This window comes from Pseudophryne corroboree, chromosome 8, assembly GCF_028390025.1.
Source record: "Pseudophryne corroboree isolate aPseCor3 chromosome 8, aPseCor3.hap2, whole genome shotgun sequence".
NCBI lineage: Eukaryota > Metazoa > Chordata > Amphibia > Anura > Myobatrachidae > Pseudophryne > Pseudophryne corroboree.
The window spans coordinates 266,710,104-266,730,605 of record NC_086451.1 but is presented as its reverse complement, the minus strand read 5'-3'; the positions used below and the strand labels follow the sequence as shown (position 1 = coordinate 266,730,605).

The 20,502-nt window shown below is 42.8% G+C and overlaps 1 protein-coding gene across 1 annotated transcript in view; it reads left to right on the top strand.

Moving 5' to 3' along the window:
* LAS1L (LAS1 like ribosome biogenesis factor) overlaps positions 1-20,502 on the top strand; it is a 201,059-nt gene that overhangs the window by 147,432 nt on the left and 33,125 nt on the right. The window contains exons 7-10 of the mRNA XM_063937222.1: positions 10,956-11,062; positions 12,229-12,317; positions 19,620-19,826; positions 20,285-20,432. Of these exons, the coding sequence (XP_063793292.1) occupies positions 10,956-11,062; positions 12,229-12,317; positions 19,620-19,826; positions 20,285-20,432 (551 nt within the window). The remainder of the gene's footprint in view (positions 1-10,955; positions 11,063-12,228; positions 12,318-19,619; positions 19,827-20,284; positions 20,433-20,502) is intronic.

Below are 20,502 nucleotides of genomic sequence, written 5' to 3'. Positions count from 1 at the left end.
TTTCTTTGAATCCATAGGGGGCACTGGACGCCAACCCAGAGCAGTTTACCTAGTTTGGGGTAGGTTCAGTAGATCTTATGGTAACACACTTTCACCGACTGGTTCAAATTAACAAGTTATGGTGTCAACTGTTTAGTTCTCAGTAATGTTGGGTCAACTTTATTGTTGTCCGTTATGTTATATGTAATGCTCCATTGTCAACCTCTCTATCGCTCCTGTTCGGCTCAGTAAAAAACACTGAGGTACTCAGGGATATGGAGGGGAGGTATAGTTCCAAAATTAATTTATTCAGTGCCTACTTCCTGTGGAAGCCGTCCATATCCCAAGAGTACTCCAGTGCCCCCTATGGATTCAAAGAAAAGTATTTACCTGGTAAGTACCAAAATCCTATTTTTTCAAACTGTGGCAAAGGTATTACATTAGTCAGTTCAATTCAGATAAAAGAAATGCCTTTAACAGTTTATAAATGCATCCCATGCACCACCAATGCAAAATAAGTAGTAAAAGAAACTACTGGAGTGTAAAAGAGAGGAGCTAGGTCACCAAAAGGGTAATTGTATGCATGGCTCCCCAGCTGATGTAGGACTAAAAGTCACAGCTGTTCCTTCCCTGGTATGCTTGGAGTGGAGCAGTACACAGTGTATTGTGTATTAGTATTCACACTGTGCTGTGCTGCCGCCCCCCATCCCTAATCTCCCTCTCCCTAATCCTGAGTCCTGCACTCCTGCAGCGCACTCTCACTTCACAAAATACCAACTTTATCCAGCTGACATCCTCTTGAATGTACTCGAACAGAAAGCCAGTGATTGTGGACACCCACTCCTCATCGCTCCCTGAGTCCGATGCTGTACACTGGAAATAAGCCCAGGCAGCAGACATGGAGAAGATAGCAAGGTCCGGGGCACAAGGGCAGCACTAGCTGAACCACATGCAGCACCTGAATTGTCAGTCAATTGACTATCCGTACCATAGCAGCGGATAGACATCCAAAAAGTAGAGCTGGAGGGGCAAAATGCAGGGTAACGACAGCTGAGTTTGGGCACTTAAAAGGGGATGGTGGAAGCTGGGGCAATGAGGGAGAGGTGCCCTCTTCAGTTTTGGTGCCTGGTGGCAACTGACTCCATTGCCTCTGGCAGTTCCACCACTGATTCCTTTAAGCAGAACAATGCATAAGGACAAAGCAACACTGCTGTGGTTGAACAATAAAAAGTTTATTCTACAATAACCAAGTCCAAAGGCCAGAGCTTTACATTTGTAAATCTGTGATACTGTTTGGTAATTGCAGTCCTCAAGCATCATCTAACCAACCCCTAATAGATCAACAAGGAAAAATAGAAAAAAAGCACACTCCCATTGTGTTGGATGGGTTCTTTATTGAGTTATGAAGTTGCTTAGTTACGGTTTAGGTTTTGTATTTAGTTTTACCCCATCAAACTAAAGGCTGGTGCTGCAACAGTTGTTTTACAATTACTAGTCTGCAGTGGCTGATAAGCATTATGTATAAAGGGTTGCTTTGCCTGAGAGGCAAAGAACAAAAAGACGACTTGTGGTTCCTGCTGCCATTAGGAACCATCGCTATGGGATCCAACATTCTGGAACACAAAGCTGGTAACCCTATTTAAATAATGGATGTCTACACATATACATGCCCAGAATTGTGAACTGTCCATTCTACCAAGGGACACTGTCCTAGCGAAATTTACAGCTGATGCAAAATATTGAATTGAACTTTTTTTCTTTTATCCCTAAGCTTGTTGCTAACTGATATTTAATTTTATCAATTTTATTTTTTTATACCTTTTTATTCAGCATATTAAACTGTATTTTAATTGTGTAAACCATTAGCGCTGTACCTTCTTTACATACCTTTTAATATGGACCCTTAATGCATTTAAATTAAATCAAGTATATGAGGCAGTGGGGGTGTTATTTACACAGTGTAGAATATTACGGTGTTCTCCCTTAAACTGGGTACACGCTAAACGACGTGTGTAACCAGCGACACCGGCAATGACCGGACTCGGTAGGGGAGCCAGCATTGGCAAGTGCATACACACTTGCTGATGGCTGGAGTGAGAGGCCAAACTGAATTTATTAGTATTGAATTACTAACGCCAAACTATTTTTAAAAAACCCCAAAATAAAGATTAAAAATAAAGATGTGTAGCCGTTCTGAAATAGTGTGTAAAACATACTGCACACTAAGGGAACACTTTAATAATATGATGATCGAGTATTTTGGGAAAATACTTTGCTCTGTTTGAAATAATAGATCATTGTCACATCAATGCAGTATTGAATGTATCTGAGCCATGTTAGGGTCTTTTTTTTTTCTTTTTTTTCTTTCCATCAGTAATTTAGAGTATTGTTCCGTTAACCACGGAAAGGGGAAGAATACAGAAAAAAAGGGAGCGGGGAGAGGGTCGGGGAGCAGGGAAATGGGGTCTGACAACACCTTATCAAATTAATTATGCAAACATTTAGCACACACACAAAAAATAAACATAGTATATGAAATGTATAGGAAGAAGACGTACAATAAAAAGAGCAGAGACAGTAGACCTTATGAAAAAGAACACCAAATGTCAAAATGCATAAAACTAATCTGTTTCAAGTAACAAATTTAGCACCATCTCTCGATGTGGAGTATTCATGCCAACTGAATCACCTAACCAGTGGAGAATTGGCTTTAAAGGCGTAAGAAACCCTGGGTTTACCTATCTGAAAGGCATGGTGAATCTTTCGGATAATTTTAGGAAGCACTGTGGGGGAGGGATTTTTCTAATCTTGGGCGATCGCAGCTCTAGTAGCAATAAGTATGTGGCCTAGGAAATAACGATCCACGTTCAACAGATCACTTGGGTAGACATGTAAAAGGGCTAGTGAAGGAGACTCATGGGGGGTGAAATGTAAAACCATTGGATGCGAGGGTGAAAACATCCTTCCAAAGCGGACGGCTGTTCAGACAAGTCCAAAAAATATGGAAGAGATCTCCCACCTCCGCACAGTTCCTCCAACATAATTTGGATACCGTAGGCCAGATTTTATGTAATTTGTCTGGTATAAAATAAAGGCCATGTAATAGCTTAAAAAGCATCTCTATGTGGTTGTTACATTAAGACATTGGGGGTCATTCCGATCTGATCGCACGCTGACGTTTTTCGCAGCGGTGAGATCAGGACTGAAGTGCGCATGGGTCGCAATGCGCAGGTGCGTCGGCCGTCGCCGGGCAGCGACAAGAATAACAAAGCAGTCGCAGAGGCGAACGCAAGAAGAGTGACAGGAAGAGGCTGGACGGGGGTGTCAACTCACCGTTTTCCAGGAGTGTTGAGGAAAACGCAGGCGTGTCCGGCCGTTTGCAGGGAGGGATCCTGACGTTGGCTCCATGAAGGATCATCGCAGTGAGTGAGTAAGTCTTGAGCTGTGCAGAGACTGCACAAACTTTCTGCTTGTGCTGCGAAAGGGGCCACGGTCCCAAGTCTCGTTAAACAGTTCAGATGGGAAAGTGGCAGACTGTCCATGATGGAATAGTCTTATTCGTGGATGGGCGATTTCTGGCAAGCCACAAAGGGTCCTTAACACAGTTCATAAGGCACCTGGCCTCTTGGATTGCCCTTTAAGTGTGGGTGCCAGGAAATAGTCCATAAAGTACCGAGTGGTACGTAAGACAGTTCCTTGGCACACAGTCTCTAAGTTGGTGTTCTAGGGCATCTAACAACAACTGTGCGTAGGTACTGTCCCAGAAGAGGTACATTGATGTTTCCTTATGTATGATTCACCAGTGGCAATGTCTGTACCTGCACAGGTTTCGGGTGTGCATGAATGACCTGAGGGGCAGACCTCCTTGGATGGGCATCAATGACAAGTCTTTGTGTCTGTTTGGGAGCCTCTTGGAAGCCACATTATCCCAAAACTGTTTGGCAGTTGCTGAACGGAGCCCTAGAATAGGTTCCATAACATCTTTTGCGCTGATCAGCTTATGAGTAGTCTTAGGTTTCCACAAGTCAGGTTTAACTCCCTCCGGTTGGTGCTCCCTCACAAACTTGGACACATCCGTGTAGATCCAGGGAGTGTTCCAGTTGTAAGGAATAGAGCTGTCCCATTTGTCCCAGCCAAGGACCCTCCAAAGAGGTAATAGGAAGAAGCTGGACATGGAGTTTCCTGCAGTGTCTTTAAAGTTCTCACACAAAGTCCTGCGGATACAGGGCCTAATTCAGAGTTGATCGCAGCAGCAAATTTGTTAGCAGTTGGGCAAAAAAACCATGCTCACTGCATGGGGAGCAGATATAACGTGCAGAGAGAGTTAGATTTGGGTGGGGTGTGTTAAAACTGAAATCTAAATTGCAGTGTAAAAATAAAGCAACCAGTATTTACCCTGCACAGAAACAAAATAACCTCCCCAAATCTAACTCTCTGCAAATGTTATATCTGCCACACCTGCAGTGCAGATGGTTTTGCCCATCTGCTAACCAATTTGGTGCTGTGATCAACTCTGAATTACCCCCACAGTTACACACAAAGAAGGCTCTCAGCAAGGTGGGGATATCTGGTATTCCCATTCCACCTTTGAGGGTCTCCTTATACATAACTGGCCGCTTAACTCTGTCCATCTTGGAGCCCCAGATGAAGTGAAACACTGCCCTTGTGATGGCTTTGCAGACCGTGACCAGAGGTGGCCAGGCCAGTGTACTGCAGAATGGGAAGGATCGCGTTGCACAGCACAAATGCTTTCCCCTCTGTCGTACTGTCACCAGTCTCTCGTCCCAGCACTTAAGGCCTTATTTTTATTAGACTTTTAGCATGGTTAGCAGAGGTATTACCTCCGGATTTATAACAAGACTGTCAGTGCACCTCTTGTTTTGTCCCACCTGGTCCGTCAGCTCCCCCATGCCATTACAGGAGCCTCATTGGGCCTCATTTTCTCACATACTAGCTAAAATTGCTGACCATATTGCAGCTCTGTTTGTTGCCACCCCTATGGTCTACCTCATAATTTTCAACCTGTTTATCAGCAGATACCGGCTCCATCTGTCCTTCCTCCCTGGTTGGACATGTTTTCTAACTCTGTGCAGAGTCTGGCAGCTTCATCAGCTGCATTCCACAACATATTGCAGGACCAGGTAACACTACCTACACCTACTGCCACCTAACGTGCTGTGCCATCTTCTTAGTCTACGGCACGCTCAGATTTGGAGGAATCTTTTGCTGCAGCAGATCATGTTGATTTCTCTGATGCTGACTCCCCCTCTGGGGAGGAAGATGTGCAATTTAAATTTTAATGTGTCTGCTTTAGTTAGGGCAGCCACATTCAAGATACTGAAATGGCACCAAAATCAAAAGATCCTTTTTGTAAACGCCAAACAGTGGTAGTGACTGAGTTTCCACACTGACCATTTCTCAAATGCTATGAGTGAGGCATGGAAAACTAGCAAGAATTACTGTACCTAAAAGGGTAAACTCCTTGTATCTGTTACTGGCTGCTTATTGTACAAAATGGGGAAATCCACCTACTGTGGATTCTCATGTGACATGCTTTATAAAGAGCTCCATTTGATGCCTGTCCTGGTCTCCACCAGCATACTTAAGGTAAACCTGTGGATCCTATGGATTTTGAAGGAAAAAAGTTAACAAATGTAAGTTTTACCATAGTTTTTTTTTTCAAACACACTCTGTAACATAATAGGAGCTGGTTGGTTGGTACTTTATCACCGTGCAATTTATCACTCTCCAAGGCTTGATAAATCTGGCCATCGTCGCATATAAATTGCAATACTAACATTTATGAATGTATATAGCTGGTCATTGTATTTTTAGTTCACAAGTATTTTCTATGTGCTGTATTTGTGATTACTCGCCTTATATTGTAACCTGAGACAGTGAATTTTAAACAAATTTGATGTTAAGTCAATACTAATAAAAGCTATGTTTTGCACCACTGTGGCCAATTAACTTCTTTTCATGTGCAAAACCATATATTTTCCCTGTGGTAGCACAACTCCCCCCCCCCCCCCCCCCCCCTAATTTCCATTTTGAACCATGATCGTACTTGTGGGGGCCTTGATGTAATCCAGTGGTTTTTGAGTAGATAGAAGTCCGTTTTTAAAAGACTACCAAATGTGCACTTTGGAGGAGCAGCTGCCATCATTGACCATTTTTCATTCTGTCTATCTCCCTTTCTTTCTCTGGAAAGTTTGTTTTGGTTTGGAAATGGAGTCTCCTTACCATCAGTTTCTGTTAAGTTTTAGTTTCTGTATAAGAAGGTTGCCCCAGTTTTGTTCACTTTTTTTTTTGGTATGGTTTTTAATGTGTAAATTATGTATGCGGTACAACAGTAGTGATTGAACGTCAACTTCATTATTATGAAACCATGCTGATTTGTTTGTGTTAGTAATGTATACCTTTTTGTTAAACACCTAAAAAAAAAAATGTAAATATATAATGTTGATTTAACCTAGCATTTTTAATTCTGTTCCAAAAACTTGCATTTTTGCTGTAACTTTAAATGTGTGGCAGGTAAAGTAATTTGGTTTGGATTTGGGAGTAAAATTTTGATTCCTTAGTAAACACCCATAATGCAATGCCTGTCGGAAACTGCTGTCTTGACGGAAAGACGACTGTTTCAGGTCAGAAGCGGTTCCGACCTATTCAATGCCGGCTGGTTTTTTTTACGACAAGTCGAGAATTCCCGACATGTCGTCGGAATACACGTGTATTGTCAGGAACGCGCCCAAACTCCAACATGTTTTAGCCCCATTTCCGAAAATGTCAGTCCGACTTTAAAAAATAAATAAATAAAAAGTCGGATTGACATTGTCGAGAACAGGCCATACCTGTCGAATATTGAATACTTACATGTCTGATCCTTTCGTCGGTAGTGTTCCGACATTAATTGAATATACCCCTAAGCTGGAATAAATAAATAAGCTGCGATTAGTAAATAGTTAATGCATTGAAAAAATCTGTATTTTAGAAACTAACAGACAGTCAAGATATTTAGCAGAAATAGTTTTATTTTAGATCTTCTCTTAGAAAAAATAAATAAATCTGAGATGGGTTGCGGTCATTTCATTTTTGATCTGATGTGGAATGACCCAACAGCATACACAGTCTGTCTGTTACTTCACAATTTACAGAAAAACCGGTAAGGTTGTCTGTTTAGTACACACACTGTGCAAGAATAAAACCAACATTTGTAAAAGTCTCCTAATAATCAAGATACCTGAAACTTAAAAGTCAGACACATATTCACAGGGACAAAAAATACATCCTATATTAAGGGCAGTATCCTATTACATGCAGTTATCTACTGCACGGTAAAAACAGGCTTTTTAGTCTGATAATGCTATTGGCCTATCCAATTACAGCCCATTTTATACTGTGCGGTAAATCCACCCATTACTGGGTGAAAACACATGGGATTCATGAGCCAAAAACATATCTCCTGGGGCTGCTTATCGGGATTCTGCTTTGCATGCCCGAGGCATGTGAAGCAAAACCTCAATTAAGTGCCAGGCTATGGTGCTAATAGGATAGCCCCAGGGGAATCCATTAGCTGCAATAGTTCACAGCAGTTTATTGGATTCCACCCTAAATCCGACGAGTTTCAGAATTGGAACGGACATCTGTTTTGTCAAAGCCAGAGACCGGTAAATCTTCAGTGGCTGGATTAATATTTTACTAATTCAGCATTCTGTGTTTATGTATGTGAATAAGATAAGGGGTGCATGCACGCATCACCCCATTTCTGATTTTGGCCGTTGTGCAAATGATTGGTTTTTAAGACAACAGGGGGATCATGTATCCTGAAAAAAAGAAAAAGGATAAAAAAAATGGGCATAGGTGAGTACTTTGCGGGAGTTCGGTGGCCCCTGGTGCCGGAGGCATTGCAGGGACAAGAGCCAGAGCCACCCAGGATAACCGTGTGCACAACTTATACCCTTTTCACACCGCACAAATTACCCGGTATCACTCCCAAATTCCTGGTCGCCTGACCCGGTAATTCAACCTGGGAATAAAAGAGGGTTATTCCTGAGTTATTATTGGGTCAGGTGCAGTGTGAACGTGTTGCTGGGTCAATGGGACCCGTTCACAGTATAGGCAGAGGCGGCGCGAAGATTATCTCATCTCCCAGCGCCGCCTCTGTCCCCGCCCCCGATGGCAACCCGACACGGCATATTGCCGGGTCGGGAAGCCAGTTGAAAAGGGTCCAATGCCAGGTCGCATCCAGAAAAGACCCGTTTCCAATTCCCTGGTGCGACACGGCATTTGCGATGTGAAAGCGGTATTAGAATGAAGAGAAGAGGGGGTATAGTACTTGCATGTAGCTTAATATTAAGCATAGTCCGTGCAATGCTGGACTTTAGTCCCGATTCGTCCATCGGGCCCCCGAAGGAAAATTTGCGTGTTTCAGCCCAAATTGCTTGTCACTTCCTGTGGACGCAGGTCTGTCTATTAAGGTCGAAGTTGTCCTAACCGTTACATATGCATGAAAGAGGCATTATGAATACCCAATCAGAACGCCGGACAGCCGTTGCTATTAATCATAGCGTGTTGGACAGATTGTGTTTGCGGTTCCTTTTTTAAAATACAAGTTCCAGCATACCTGCAGATTCACTTGAAAGCAAGAAGGCTTCAACTAGCACTGGTTTATTTCAACATTACAAACAATGTTTGTGTTTTAAGAGTTGAAATAATCATAAGTTGCACATCACTGAGAAACAAGTATGATATTAAGATTATATATACCACATTTATCATCCATAGGATATTAATGTGAAACTACTGTAGGATATGAATAGTACTAGTGGAACCTCACCACAGTGTTACTGAATTATACTTCATTTCGTACTGTTTGTTCCCCTTTAAAGAGGTGCCTAAAATATATATTTTCACCATATGTAGAATTAATCCTAAAGTGGGTATCCAATTAGGCACGATAAAACATCGGGTGCGAAAAACGTTAGTTTTTCCTGATGATTTACCAGTCTTTTAACAAAAAAACACATTTTCTCATGAAAATACATTGGTTCAGTGAAACCTGTTTATCCCCCCCCCCCCTCTCCCGCAAGAACCAGCCACTTTTTCACCTGAAACTGTTACCATAAGGTAAATGGCCATGGGTAATTGGATATTGCCCTAAGAGAGAATGCAATAATATACTACACTTTCTGGATTACAGTCCCACTGTCTAAATTTTTACCCATATCTACAGTATTTTGATTACACTGATAACAATGAATGTTGTGTTAAAAATTGTATTAGAAAATACAGGTCTATTGAAATACTCTTATTCAATTTAATTGTATTAAAGGTTGATATTCAAATTAAATTGTAAACAATATGACATACACATAATTGTGCCCCACAAAAGAGTTGTCTTTGTTCTTTGCCTCTAAGGCTAAGAAACCCTTTATACATAATAGTGACATATTGGACTCGTGGGGAGCACCACCAACACCTTTACAAGAATTATTCTTTTTTCGACTGTAAAATTATACCCCAAATGCTGTATGTTATTGGTCTCATAATCAATCGCAACTGAAATTATTTAATCCTGTGTAGGAGCAAAGATACTTTTCTAACTTAAAAATAAAAAATGCTTATTACATATTTAAAAGTTCACAACAAATCAGCAGATAAATAATAAATTATGAGTTTGAAAATTGACTTTAAAGGGTGGTTACACACCTAGAGATGTGTGCTTAAATTCTAAGCAATCTGATTAGATTGCTTAGAAATTAAGCACACATCGCTCCGCGTGTATAGCCTATTGCTGACTCTAGATTGGCCTGCATGCAAGTGAGCGTTTTTGTTCACATCTCTACGTGTGTACCCCCCTTTAGAGCTTACTGGTTGCAAATAGAAATAATCTCTGAAGCAATCTGAAACTGTCATTTGTTACAGACACATCTACTTTTTATGTGATTGAATACTTTTGCAAGCCACTGTGTATCCATAGATCTATTAATTTCTGTATTACATCATTTTCTACAAGGTTTTTTTTTTTCTTATAAAATGTTATGTTTTTGGACTTGTGATTTTATTTATTTTATATTGAAGACAAATGTGAGATGGAATGTGGGTGTACTTCTGTGTTACAAAACCTGCATGACCTTAGTCTGAGATTATGTAGGTGTTTGTAGTAAGTCTTGCACACCTGATGCTACTAGTGAATAGTAATAGTCCCATTGGTGCTGATGGTTCCCTACAATGCAAGCAATCCAACTAGTCCCAGATCACTTTTTTTTTTTTTTAATTCGGTATTTTCCTATCTAAATACAAAACCTAATCTATAACTAAGCAACTTCAGAATAATTCTACACAAGTCCATGCTGGGCCTGATGTGCAGTTTGCAATACAAATACTGTCTGCCACCATAAATACTGTGTATTATGCCCAACAATCCATTTCTTTTTTTCTTTTTTTTTCTTTCTTTTAATGGCTCAGTCGCTCTCTAGTGGGTGCCAGTGTTGTGTGACTCAGTGTGGGGGAGTATTTATCTGTCTTTACTTTGCAGTTTATTCTTCTTGTTGCACTCTTCCAAAATGGAACAAAAACAAGGCAGTGTACAACATTCGACTCATACTTGGCTCAGTCACCGAAAACCCACAGCACAGCGCAATAGAAAAATAAAAAGACAAAAATAATATTTTGGAATTAAATGCTGGAGAGGTATTGGTAAAAAGGATGTCTTTAGTTACTGTAGAGCTACAACTTTGTATTTCTTGTAATACTAGGAGCTGTATTATCGAACTACTGATGTGTTAGCGGTATACTAAGGCATTTGACTGATGTGTTGCCATCTATACATGAATTATATATATATATATATATATATATATATATATATATATATATATATATATATATATATATATATATATATATATATATATATATATATATATATATAAAACATATTTTTTTTTTTCTCTGTCTATTCTTATTCTCACCAGATTTTTCAAGATCTCCAGAATGATCCTAAGTCAAAGAAACCATGGAACGCCACAGCTAACCTAGAATGGATCATAGCACAGGCCAAAGAGCTAGTTTTACAAAACGGGTACTGGATTTCACATTTGGCTTAATACATACTGAATCCAATTGATTTGTATTCTAGAGTAGTATATCAATGGGCAGCCCCCAAGTATACTTGTGTGTGGGTATATATGTCATACACATTTTATTTTATATTCAAGGGGGGTATTTAATTGTGCTCAAGAAATTTGGGGGCTAAAAAAACAAAAACGACTTTACTGCAATTTTTTTGCCCGATTGTTTTTTTCCCCAGGGCAAATCAAGCCCATTTTCGGGTGAAAACACATAGGTTCTGGGATAAGATCCTGGACCTGCTATATGGGTTTTCATTATTGCGGCCCCAAAAACTGCACTTAAATATTTTTTTGTTTATAATGTCTGATAAATTCTGGCGTCATGGATAATTGGATAGCCCCCAGGGGATCAATTAGCTGCGGTAAATTAACATGGCTAATTGAATTCCCCTATAAACTGTAGCTCAAGCATAAGTGTTAAATCATTGCTGCTGACAGTGAAGCATGTTTGGTGACTAGGGGTGTTGAAAGGAATATAAAAGCCTATGGCAGCCTATACTGAACAATCTATAGATTCATTTTTTAATTATATGTCAAAAAGGTTGCTTATATAATACATCACATGACTTTTAGTTACTCTTTGACTCCATTCTGAGAAGCTCATACCTCTGCTTCCGCACATAAAGGTCAGATCTCAACAGATTGATGCTCTGGACAACTTTGAATACAGTGACAAATGCAAACATCGACTTGGTGCATGGCAGGCCTGTAGGTGTACAGTCATAGTGGTCCATTACTGTAACTCCAACTAACCTTGTCACATTCATCACATTATTTTTTGTAGAAATGTGACACATGGTGCTGACTCTTTTCAGTTTGTATGAGCAGATTACTCCACTTGTCAGTCCTTGCTGACCTGAGCCAAGAATAGAGGAACTGCTTGTATGAGAGGGACTAAAACCAGATTTATATAACCAATCATCTATCTGACAACAACTGGTTTGGTTAACAAATGAAGTCTTATGTCGACACAAACTTTCCTTTTTCATGTGTTTATATTTGGTTCGGTATATTATATTGACAGTGACAACATATTCATCATTAAATGTATTGAATGCTGTGTTGGGTATTGTAGCCTGAGGTCTTCTACATTTGTGTTTCTTTATTTATATTTAAGCACACAGCCTTCAGTTGATATTCTCTTAGAGGACGGCTTCATTATACCTACAGGGAAACAGCTAGCAACCTTGAATATAGAGCCAAAAGGTAATGTTTAGGTATCTCCACAACATCTTTAGTATTTGGAAATTGTTACATCAGCAGCTTTATGTAACCTTTAAACTGTAATTCCTGCAAGTTACTAATGCCCCTGTTTTCCTGCCGGCTTTGCCTCTTTCCTCTTCTAAATAAACAAACGTACTGTTGTAAACCTCTGAGTGCTCCAGTGAGTAGCATAGTACAAACTCATGGCTGTGGGATGGGGTTCAGCATTTGTATCTCTCAATTATTTTTTTATTTATTACCAGTTATTTATATAGCGCGCACATCTTCCACAGCGCTTTACAGAGAATATTTGGCCATTCACATTAGTCCCTGCCCCAGTGGAGCTTACAATCTATATTCCTTATCACATGTACACACAGACAGATTCATGCTATGGTTAATTTTGTTGGGAGCCAATTAAACTACCATTATATTTTTGGATTGTGGGAGGAAACCGGAGTACCCGCAGGAAACCAGCGCAAGTACAGGGAGAATATACAAACTCCACACAGTTAGGGCCATGGTGGGAATCGAACCCATGACCTCAGTGCTGTGAGGCAGTAATGCTAACCATTACACCATCCGTACTGCCCAATTGGACACGTATGACAGTATCATGCTGTGTTATTCAAAAAAATTAGAGGTAACTTACTTAAAACCTATGCAGTTTATTACATAGAACAGAATGTTTTAACTCTGTGCATCTTAATTTATGCAACTCTGAAAATTACAATTTCTCTAACGTCCTAGTGGATGCTGGGGACTCCGTAAGGACCATGGGGAATAGACTGGCTCCGCAGGAGACATGGGCCCTTTAAGAGAGAATTTATATTCTGGTGTGCTCTGGCTCCTCCCTCTATGTCCCTCCTCCAGACCTCAGTTTGAATCTGTGCCCGGACGAGCTGGGTGCTGTTCAGTGAGCTCTCCTGAGCTTGCTGTAAGAAAGTATTTTGTTAGGTTTTTTATTTTCAGGGAGCTCTGCTGGCAACAGACTCCCTGCATCGTGGGACTGAGGGGAGAGAAGCAGCCCTACTCTCTGAAGATAGGTCCTGCTTCTTAGGCTACTGGACACCATTAGCTCCAGAGGGATCGTACACAGGATCTCACCCTTGTCGTCCGATCGCAGAGCCGGAAGACAGAAGCCGGGTGAGCATGAGAAGCAAGAAGACTTCGAAATCGGCGGCAGAAGACTCCAGTGCTGTGCGCCATTGCTCCCACACACCTCACATACTCCGGTCACTGTAAGGGTGCAGGGCGCAGGGGGGCGCTCTGGGCAGCAGTTGGGACCTCTTTGGCAAAGGTTTAGCATATATACAGTTGGGCACTGTATATATGTATGAGCCCCCGCCAAGAATTGTACATTTAAGCGGGACAGAAGCCCGTCGCTGAGGGGGCGGGGCTTCTTCCTCAGCACTCACCAGCACCATTTTTTCTCCACAGCTCCGCTGAGGGGAAGCTCCCCAGGCTCTACCCTGCAGATACACGGTAGAAGAGGGTAAAAAGAGAGGGGGGGGCCCCACAAAATTAGGCGCAAAAATCAATATAAAACAGCAGCTACTGCGCTAACATTAAGTTACTGTGTTATTCCTGGGTTTATAGCGCTGGGGTGTGTGCTGGCATACTCTCTCTCTGTCTCTCCAAAGGGCCTTGTGGGGGAACTGTCTTCAAAAAGAGCACTCCCTGTGTGTGTGGTGTGTCGGTACGCTTGTGTCGACATGTTTGACGAGGAAGGCTATGTGGAAACAGAGCGGGAGCAAATGAATGTGGTGTCTCCGCTGACGGCGCCGACACCTGATTGGATGGATATGTGGAAGGTTTTAAATGATAATGCTATTTCCTTGCATAAAAGGTTGGAAAAAGCTGAAGCCTCAGGACAGTCAGGGTCTCAGCCCGTGCCTGATCCTATGTTGCAGAGGCCGTCAGGGTCTCAGAAGCGCCCACTATCCCAAATTGTTGACACAGATACCGACATGGATTCTGATTCCAGTGTCGATTACGATGATGCAAAGTTACAGCCAAAATTGGCTAAATCCATCCGTTATATGATTATAGCAATTAAGGATGTGTTGCACATCACAGAGGAAACCCCAGTCCCTGACAAGAGGGTTCATATGTATGGGGAAAAGAGGCAGGTGGTGACCTTTCCCCCTTCACACGAGCTAAATGAGTTATGTGAAAAGGCTTGGGAATCTCCAGATAAAAAACTGCAGATTTCCAAACGGATTCTTATGGCATATCCTTTCCCGCCAAAGGACAGGTTACGCTGGGAATCCTCCCCTAGGGTGGACAAAGCTTTAACACGCTTATCCAAGAGGGTAGCCCTGCCGTCACAGGATACGACTACCCTCAAGGATGCTGCGGATAGAAAGCAAGAGGGTACCCTGAAGTCCATTTATACACATTCAGGTACCTTACTGAGGCCAGCGATCGCGTCGGCCTGGGTGTGTAGTGCTGTAGCAGCATGGACGGACACCCTGTCTGAGGAACTTGATACCTTCGACAAGGATACTATATTAATGACCCTGGGGCATATAAAAGACGCTGTCCTATATATGAGAGATGCTCAAAGAGACATTAGTCTACTGGGTTCTAGAATAAATGCTATGTCGATTTCTGCCAGAAGGGTTCTGTGGACTCTGCAATGGACAGGTGATGCCGACTCAAAAAGGCACATGGAGGTTTTACCTTACAAGGGTGAGGAATTGTTTGGGGAGGGTCTCTCGGACCTGGTCTCCACAGCTACTGCTGGAAAGTAAAAATTTTTGCCATATGTTTCCTCACAGCCTAAGAAAGCACCGTATTACCAAATGCAGTCCTTTCGATCACAGAAAAGCAAGAAAGTCCGAGGTGCGTCCTTTCTTGCCAGGGGCAGGGGTAGAGGAAAGAAGCTGCACAACACAGCTAGTTCCCAGGAACAGAAGTCCTCTCCGGCTTCCACAAAATCCACCGCATGACGCTGGGGCTCCACAGGCGGAGCTAGGCCCGGTGGGGGCGCGTCTCCGAAATTTCAGCCACAAGTGGGTTCACTCCCAGTTGGATCCCTGGGCAATAGATATTGTGTCTCAGGGATACAAGCTGGAATTCGAAGAGATGCCCCCTCACCGATACTTCAAGTCGGCCCTGCCAGCTACCCCCCACGAGAGGGAAATAGTGTTAACTGCAATTCACAAATTGTATCTTCAACAGGTGGTGGTCAAGGTTCCCCTCCTTCAACAAGGAAGGGGTTATTATTCGACCATGTTTGTAGTCCCGAAACCAGACGGTTCGGTCAGACCCATATTGAATTTAAAATCCCTGAACATATACCTGAAAAGGTTCAAGTTCAAGATGGAATCGCTGAGAGCGGTCATCGCAAGCCTGGAAGGGGGGGATTTTATGGTGTCTCTGGACATAAAGGATGCATACCTTCATGTCCCCATTTATCCACCTCATCAGGCGTACCTCAGATTTGTGGTACAGGATTGTCATTACCAATTTCAGATGTTGCAGTTTGGTCTCTCCACGGCACCGAGAATATTTATCAAGGTAATGGCGGAAATGATGGTACTCCTGCGGAAGCAAGGGGTCACAATTATCCCATACTTGGACGATCTCCTCATAAAAGCGAGGTCAAGAGAGCAGTTGCTGATCAGCGTAGCACGTTCTCTGGAAGTGTTACGGCAACACGGCTGGATTCTAAATATTCCAAAGTCGCAGTTGATTCCTACGACTCGTCTGCCTTTCCTGGGCATGATTCTGGGCACAGACCAGAAAAGGGTTTATCTACCGATGGAGAAGGCTCAGGAACTCATGACACTGGTCAGAAACCTATTAAAACCAAAACAGGTGTCGGTGCATCACTGCACTCGAGTCCTGGGAAAGATGGTGGCATCATACGAGGCCATTCCCTTCGGCAGGTTCCATGCGAGGACCTTTCAATGGGACTTACTGGACAAATGGTCCGGATTACATCTTCAGATGCATCGGTTAATCACCCTATCCCCCAGGGCCAGGGTGTCTCTCCTGTGGTGGCTGCAGAGTGCTCACCTTCTCGAGGGCCGCAGATTCGGCATTCAGGACTGGGTCCTGGTGACCACGGATGCAAGCCTCCGAGGGTGGGGGGCAGTCACACAGGGAAGAAATTTCCAAGGTCTGTGGTCAAGTCAGGAGACTTGCCTTCACATCAACATCCTGGAACTAAGGGCCATATACAACGCCCTACGTCAAGCGGAGACCCTGCTTCGCGACCAACCGGTTCTGATTCAGTCAGACAACATCACCACTGTGGCTCATGTAAACGCACAAGGAGCAGGGTGGCGATGGTGGAAGCCACCAGAATTCTTCGCTGGGCGGAGAATCACGTAAGCACACTGTCAGCAGTGTTCATCCCGGGAGTGGACAACTGGGACGCAGACTTCCTCAGCAGGCACGACCTCCACCCGGGAGAGTGGGGACTTCATCAAGAAGTCTTCACGCAGATTGCAAGTCGGTGGGAACTGCCACAGGTGGACATGATGGCATCCCGCCTCAACAAAAAGCTACAGAGGTATTGCGCCTGGTCAAGAGACCCTCGGGCGATAGCTGTGGACGCACTGCTGACGCCGTGGGTGTTCCAGTCGGTCTATGTATTTCCTCCTCTTCCTCTCATACCCAAGGTGCTGAGAATCATAAGAAAAAGAGGAGTGAGAACAATACTCATTGTTCCGGACTGGCCAAGAAGGACTTGGTATCCAGATCTGCAAGAAATGCTCACAGAGGACCCGTGGCCTCTGCCTCTAAGACAGGACTTGTTACAACAGGGGCCCTGTCTGTTCCAAGACTTACCGCGGCTGCGTTTGACGGCATGGCGGTTGAACGCCGGATCCTAGCAGAGAAAGGCATTCCGGATGAGGTCATTCCTACGCTGATAAAGGCTAGGAAGGATGTGACGGCTCAACATTATCACCGTATATGGCGAAAATATGTTGCTTGGTGTGAAGCCAGGAATGCCCCTACGGAGGAATTCCAGCCTGGCCGTTTCTTTCACTTCCTACAGTCGGTAGTGACTTTGGACCTAAAATTGGGTTCCATTAAGGTCCAGATTTCAGCCCTATCCATTTTCTTTCAAAAAGAACTGGCTTCTCTACCTGAAGTTCAGACGTTTGTAAAGGGAGTGCTGCATATTCAGCCCCCTTTTGTACCTCCAGCGGCACCTTGGGATCTTAACGTGGTGTTGAGTTTCCTGAAACCCCACTGGTTTGAACCACTCAAAACGGTGGAATTGAAATATCTCACGTGGAAGGTGGTCATGCTACTAGCCTTGGCTTCGGCTAGGCGTGTGTCAGAATTGGCGGCTTTGTCACATAGAGCAGAATTGCGGACCCGTCCACAATTCCTGCCAAAAGTGGTTTCATCTTTTCATATAAACCAACCTATTGTGGTGCCTGTGCCTACTACTGACTTGGAGGATTCCGGGTTACTTGATGTGGTCAGGGCTTTGAAGGTTTATGTAGCCAGAACGGCTAGGGTCAGGAAAACAGAATCTTTGTTTATCCTGTATGCTTCCAACAAGCTTGGTGCTCCTGCTTCAAAGCGGACTATTGCTCGCTGGATCTGTAACACGATTCAGCAGGCTCATTCTGCGGCTGGATTGCCGCTGCCAAAATCAGTTAAGGCCCATTCCACTAGGAAGGTGGGTTCTTCTTGGGCGGCTGCCCGAGGGGTCTCGGCATTACAGCTGTGCCGAGCGGCTACTTGGTCAGGTTCAAACACTTTTGCAAAGTTCTACAAGTTTGATAGCCTGGCTGAGGAGGACCTTGTGTTTGCTCATTCGGTGCTGCAGAGTCATCCGCACTCTCCCGCCCGTTTGGGAGCTTTGGTATAATCCCCATGGTCCTTACGGAGTCCCCAGCATCCACTAGGACGTTAGAGAAAATAAGATTTTACTTACCGGTAAATCTATCTCTCGTAGTCCGTCCCAAGTGCGGACTTTTTCTGCAATGCTTGTATATAGTTATTGCTTAACTAAGGGTTATGTTATAGTTGCATCAGGGTTGATCTGATGCTCTGTTGTTGTTCATACTGTTAACTGGGTAAGTTTATCACAGGTTATACGGTGTGATTGGTGTGGCTGGTATGTATCTTGCCCTGGATTATCAAAATCCTTTCCTTTGTACTGTCAGCTCTTCCGGGCAGTTTCTCTAACTGAGGTCTGGAGGAGGGACATAGAGGGAGGAGCCAGAACACACCAGAATCTAAATTCTTTCTTAAAGTGCCCATGTCTCCTGCGGAGCCCGTCTATTCCCCATGGTCCTTACGGAGTCCCCAGCATCCACTACGGACTACGAGAAATAGATTTACCGGTAAGTAAAATCTTATTTTATCCTTGGAGGTAAATTTACTAAGGGGGGCGTTCAAAGTAATCTCATCATCTGTTGTTTCAGATGCTGTATTTAAGAGGGCAATCCTTTTAAAACATTAGACAATCCTGGTTTTGAATTCCTGTTATTGCCCCTTTAAATGGATAATTGAATTGGCCTGATCCATTGGTGAATCACCATGTTAAAGGCATTTCCCAGAAGTAATGTACTCTGGGTAATAGTGATCTGTGTGTATACAGTCGGGGAAGGAGTGCTTTGAAACTCTCCCAAAGCTCCCTTCTAACGTTGATGAGCTCCAAAGGGTGCAGAAGTACAGTATGTTATTTATACTGTCTTCACATTAGCAAGTGTCTTGCTTCGAATACTTATAGGCTAATGCACTGAGTTGTAAATTCTAATTTCCAGGAGTTTGTTTTCTCTACTAAATGACTATTGTAAATCTGCCAAACAAATAATTGTATTACACTGTAAGATTGTCTCATAACACACCTGATTTTCTGCTTCCTCCTTGGAATTCTGTGTCTTATCACAAGATTCATGCTTTTAATGACATCATACAGTCACATGAAGCTGCTGCAAATAGTAACAAACCCACAGCCGCTCGCTACATCTTAGCTAGGGAGAAGTTCCATTGCTATTTCCATGGTAGCTAAGAAAGTACTTTCACTTTTACTGTGTGCGTGTTTTTTCTTCATTATAGTAACTTGAGTACTACTGGAGAGAAGTGCTATATACATTTATTATTCACAATGCTTTAATAAGTAAAGGCTGTTACATTATCTTACATGGCCCCTATTAAGTGTGTTCTGTTTCTTAAGGCTAGGTTGAACAGTCCTAGGCACTACTTTATCACTTACAATGCATCATAAAACAAAGTTCACATATTGAGTATTCTTGCCATTGGTGCTGTATTCTTATATATATATATATATATATAAAAATGTTTTATTTTCTCTGCCACAATCAGATCAAGATGAAGATTTTCACCTCCCCCAGACCCTATTGCGTTTTTGGCAACCACTACTGAAGGTCTTGCATTCCCCATCATTCACTCAGGAGCTACTGGAGAGAATGTTTGCAAGTTTGGGACTAAGTAAGGAGAGTGACACAGAGGCCAGGGAACACTATCTCGCCTACTGGAGCTCTGAAATTTTGACAGCCAATTACAGTGCAGGTGAGTGTGTGAGAAATTTGAATTCCATAGGTCACATCCTAATGAATATTTGCTCAGCACACACAGTAGCTGCATATAGAGCGCCTATGCAAAAGCTGCCCATTATAATTTATCAGGACTTGGACAAGTATGCCACTCTTGGAAACTAGTCAATATTTTCCTTTTCATTCTGTCTGTTTCAGCTATCAAATGTGTATTTTGCTTCCCTGCTTACTCACCCATGGGGGTATTTTTAAAGCCGCAGGATTTAAAAGAGCAACAATAAATGCAAGACACAATTAGTTTGTATTTAATATTTCCCTTTTAAATGCTGCAACCAGAGTTGCTGACAAGCCACTTAGTAAATATACCCCTTGATTTGGTAGAAGCATCAGAGACCCTGAATAAAAACTATTCTATATAGAAGTACATTTAACAGCACAGAGTTCATTCTTCTAACTTGGTTTTCTGTTAATCAGACAAGAAATCCATGGTTCCTTCACGCTCCCAGCTGGCTGTGAAGAGCAGATGGAAGCTATTTGCTCATAGTGTATCTTTCCAATGGAAGAAGTTGATGCAGAAGTGCCTTGAGTACCCGAGTTGGGCTACCCCTCACCTCCTAAAGCTGTAAGGCCTGTTTGTTTTTACTTCCAAGTTTTACTGTCAAGTTCATACTCTTTGTATTAGGTGAAAATCT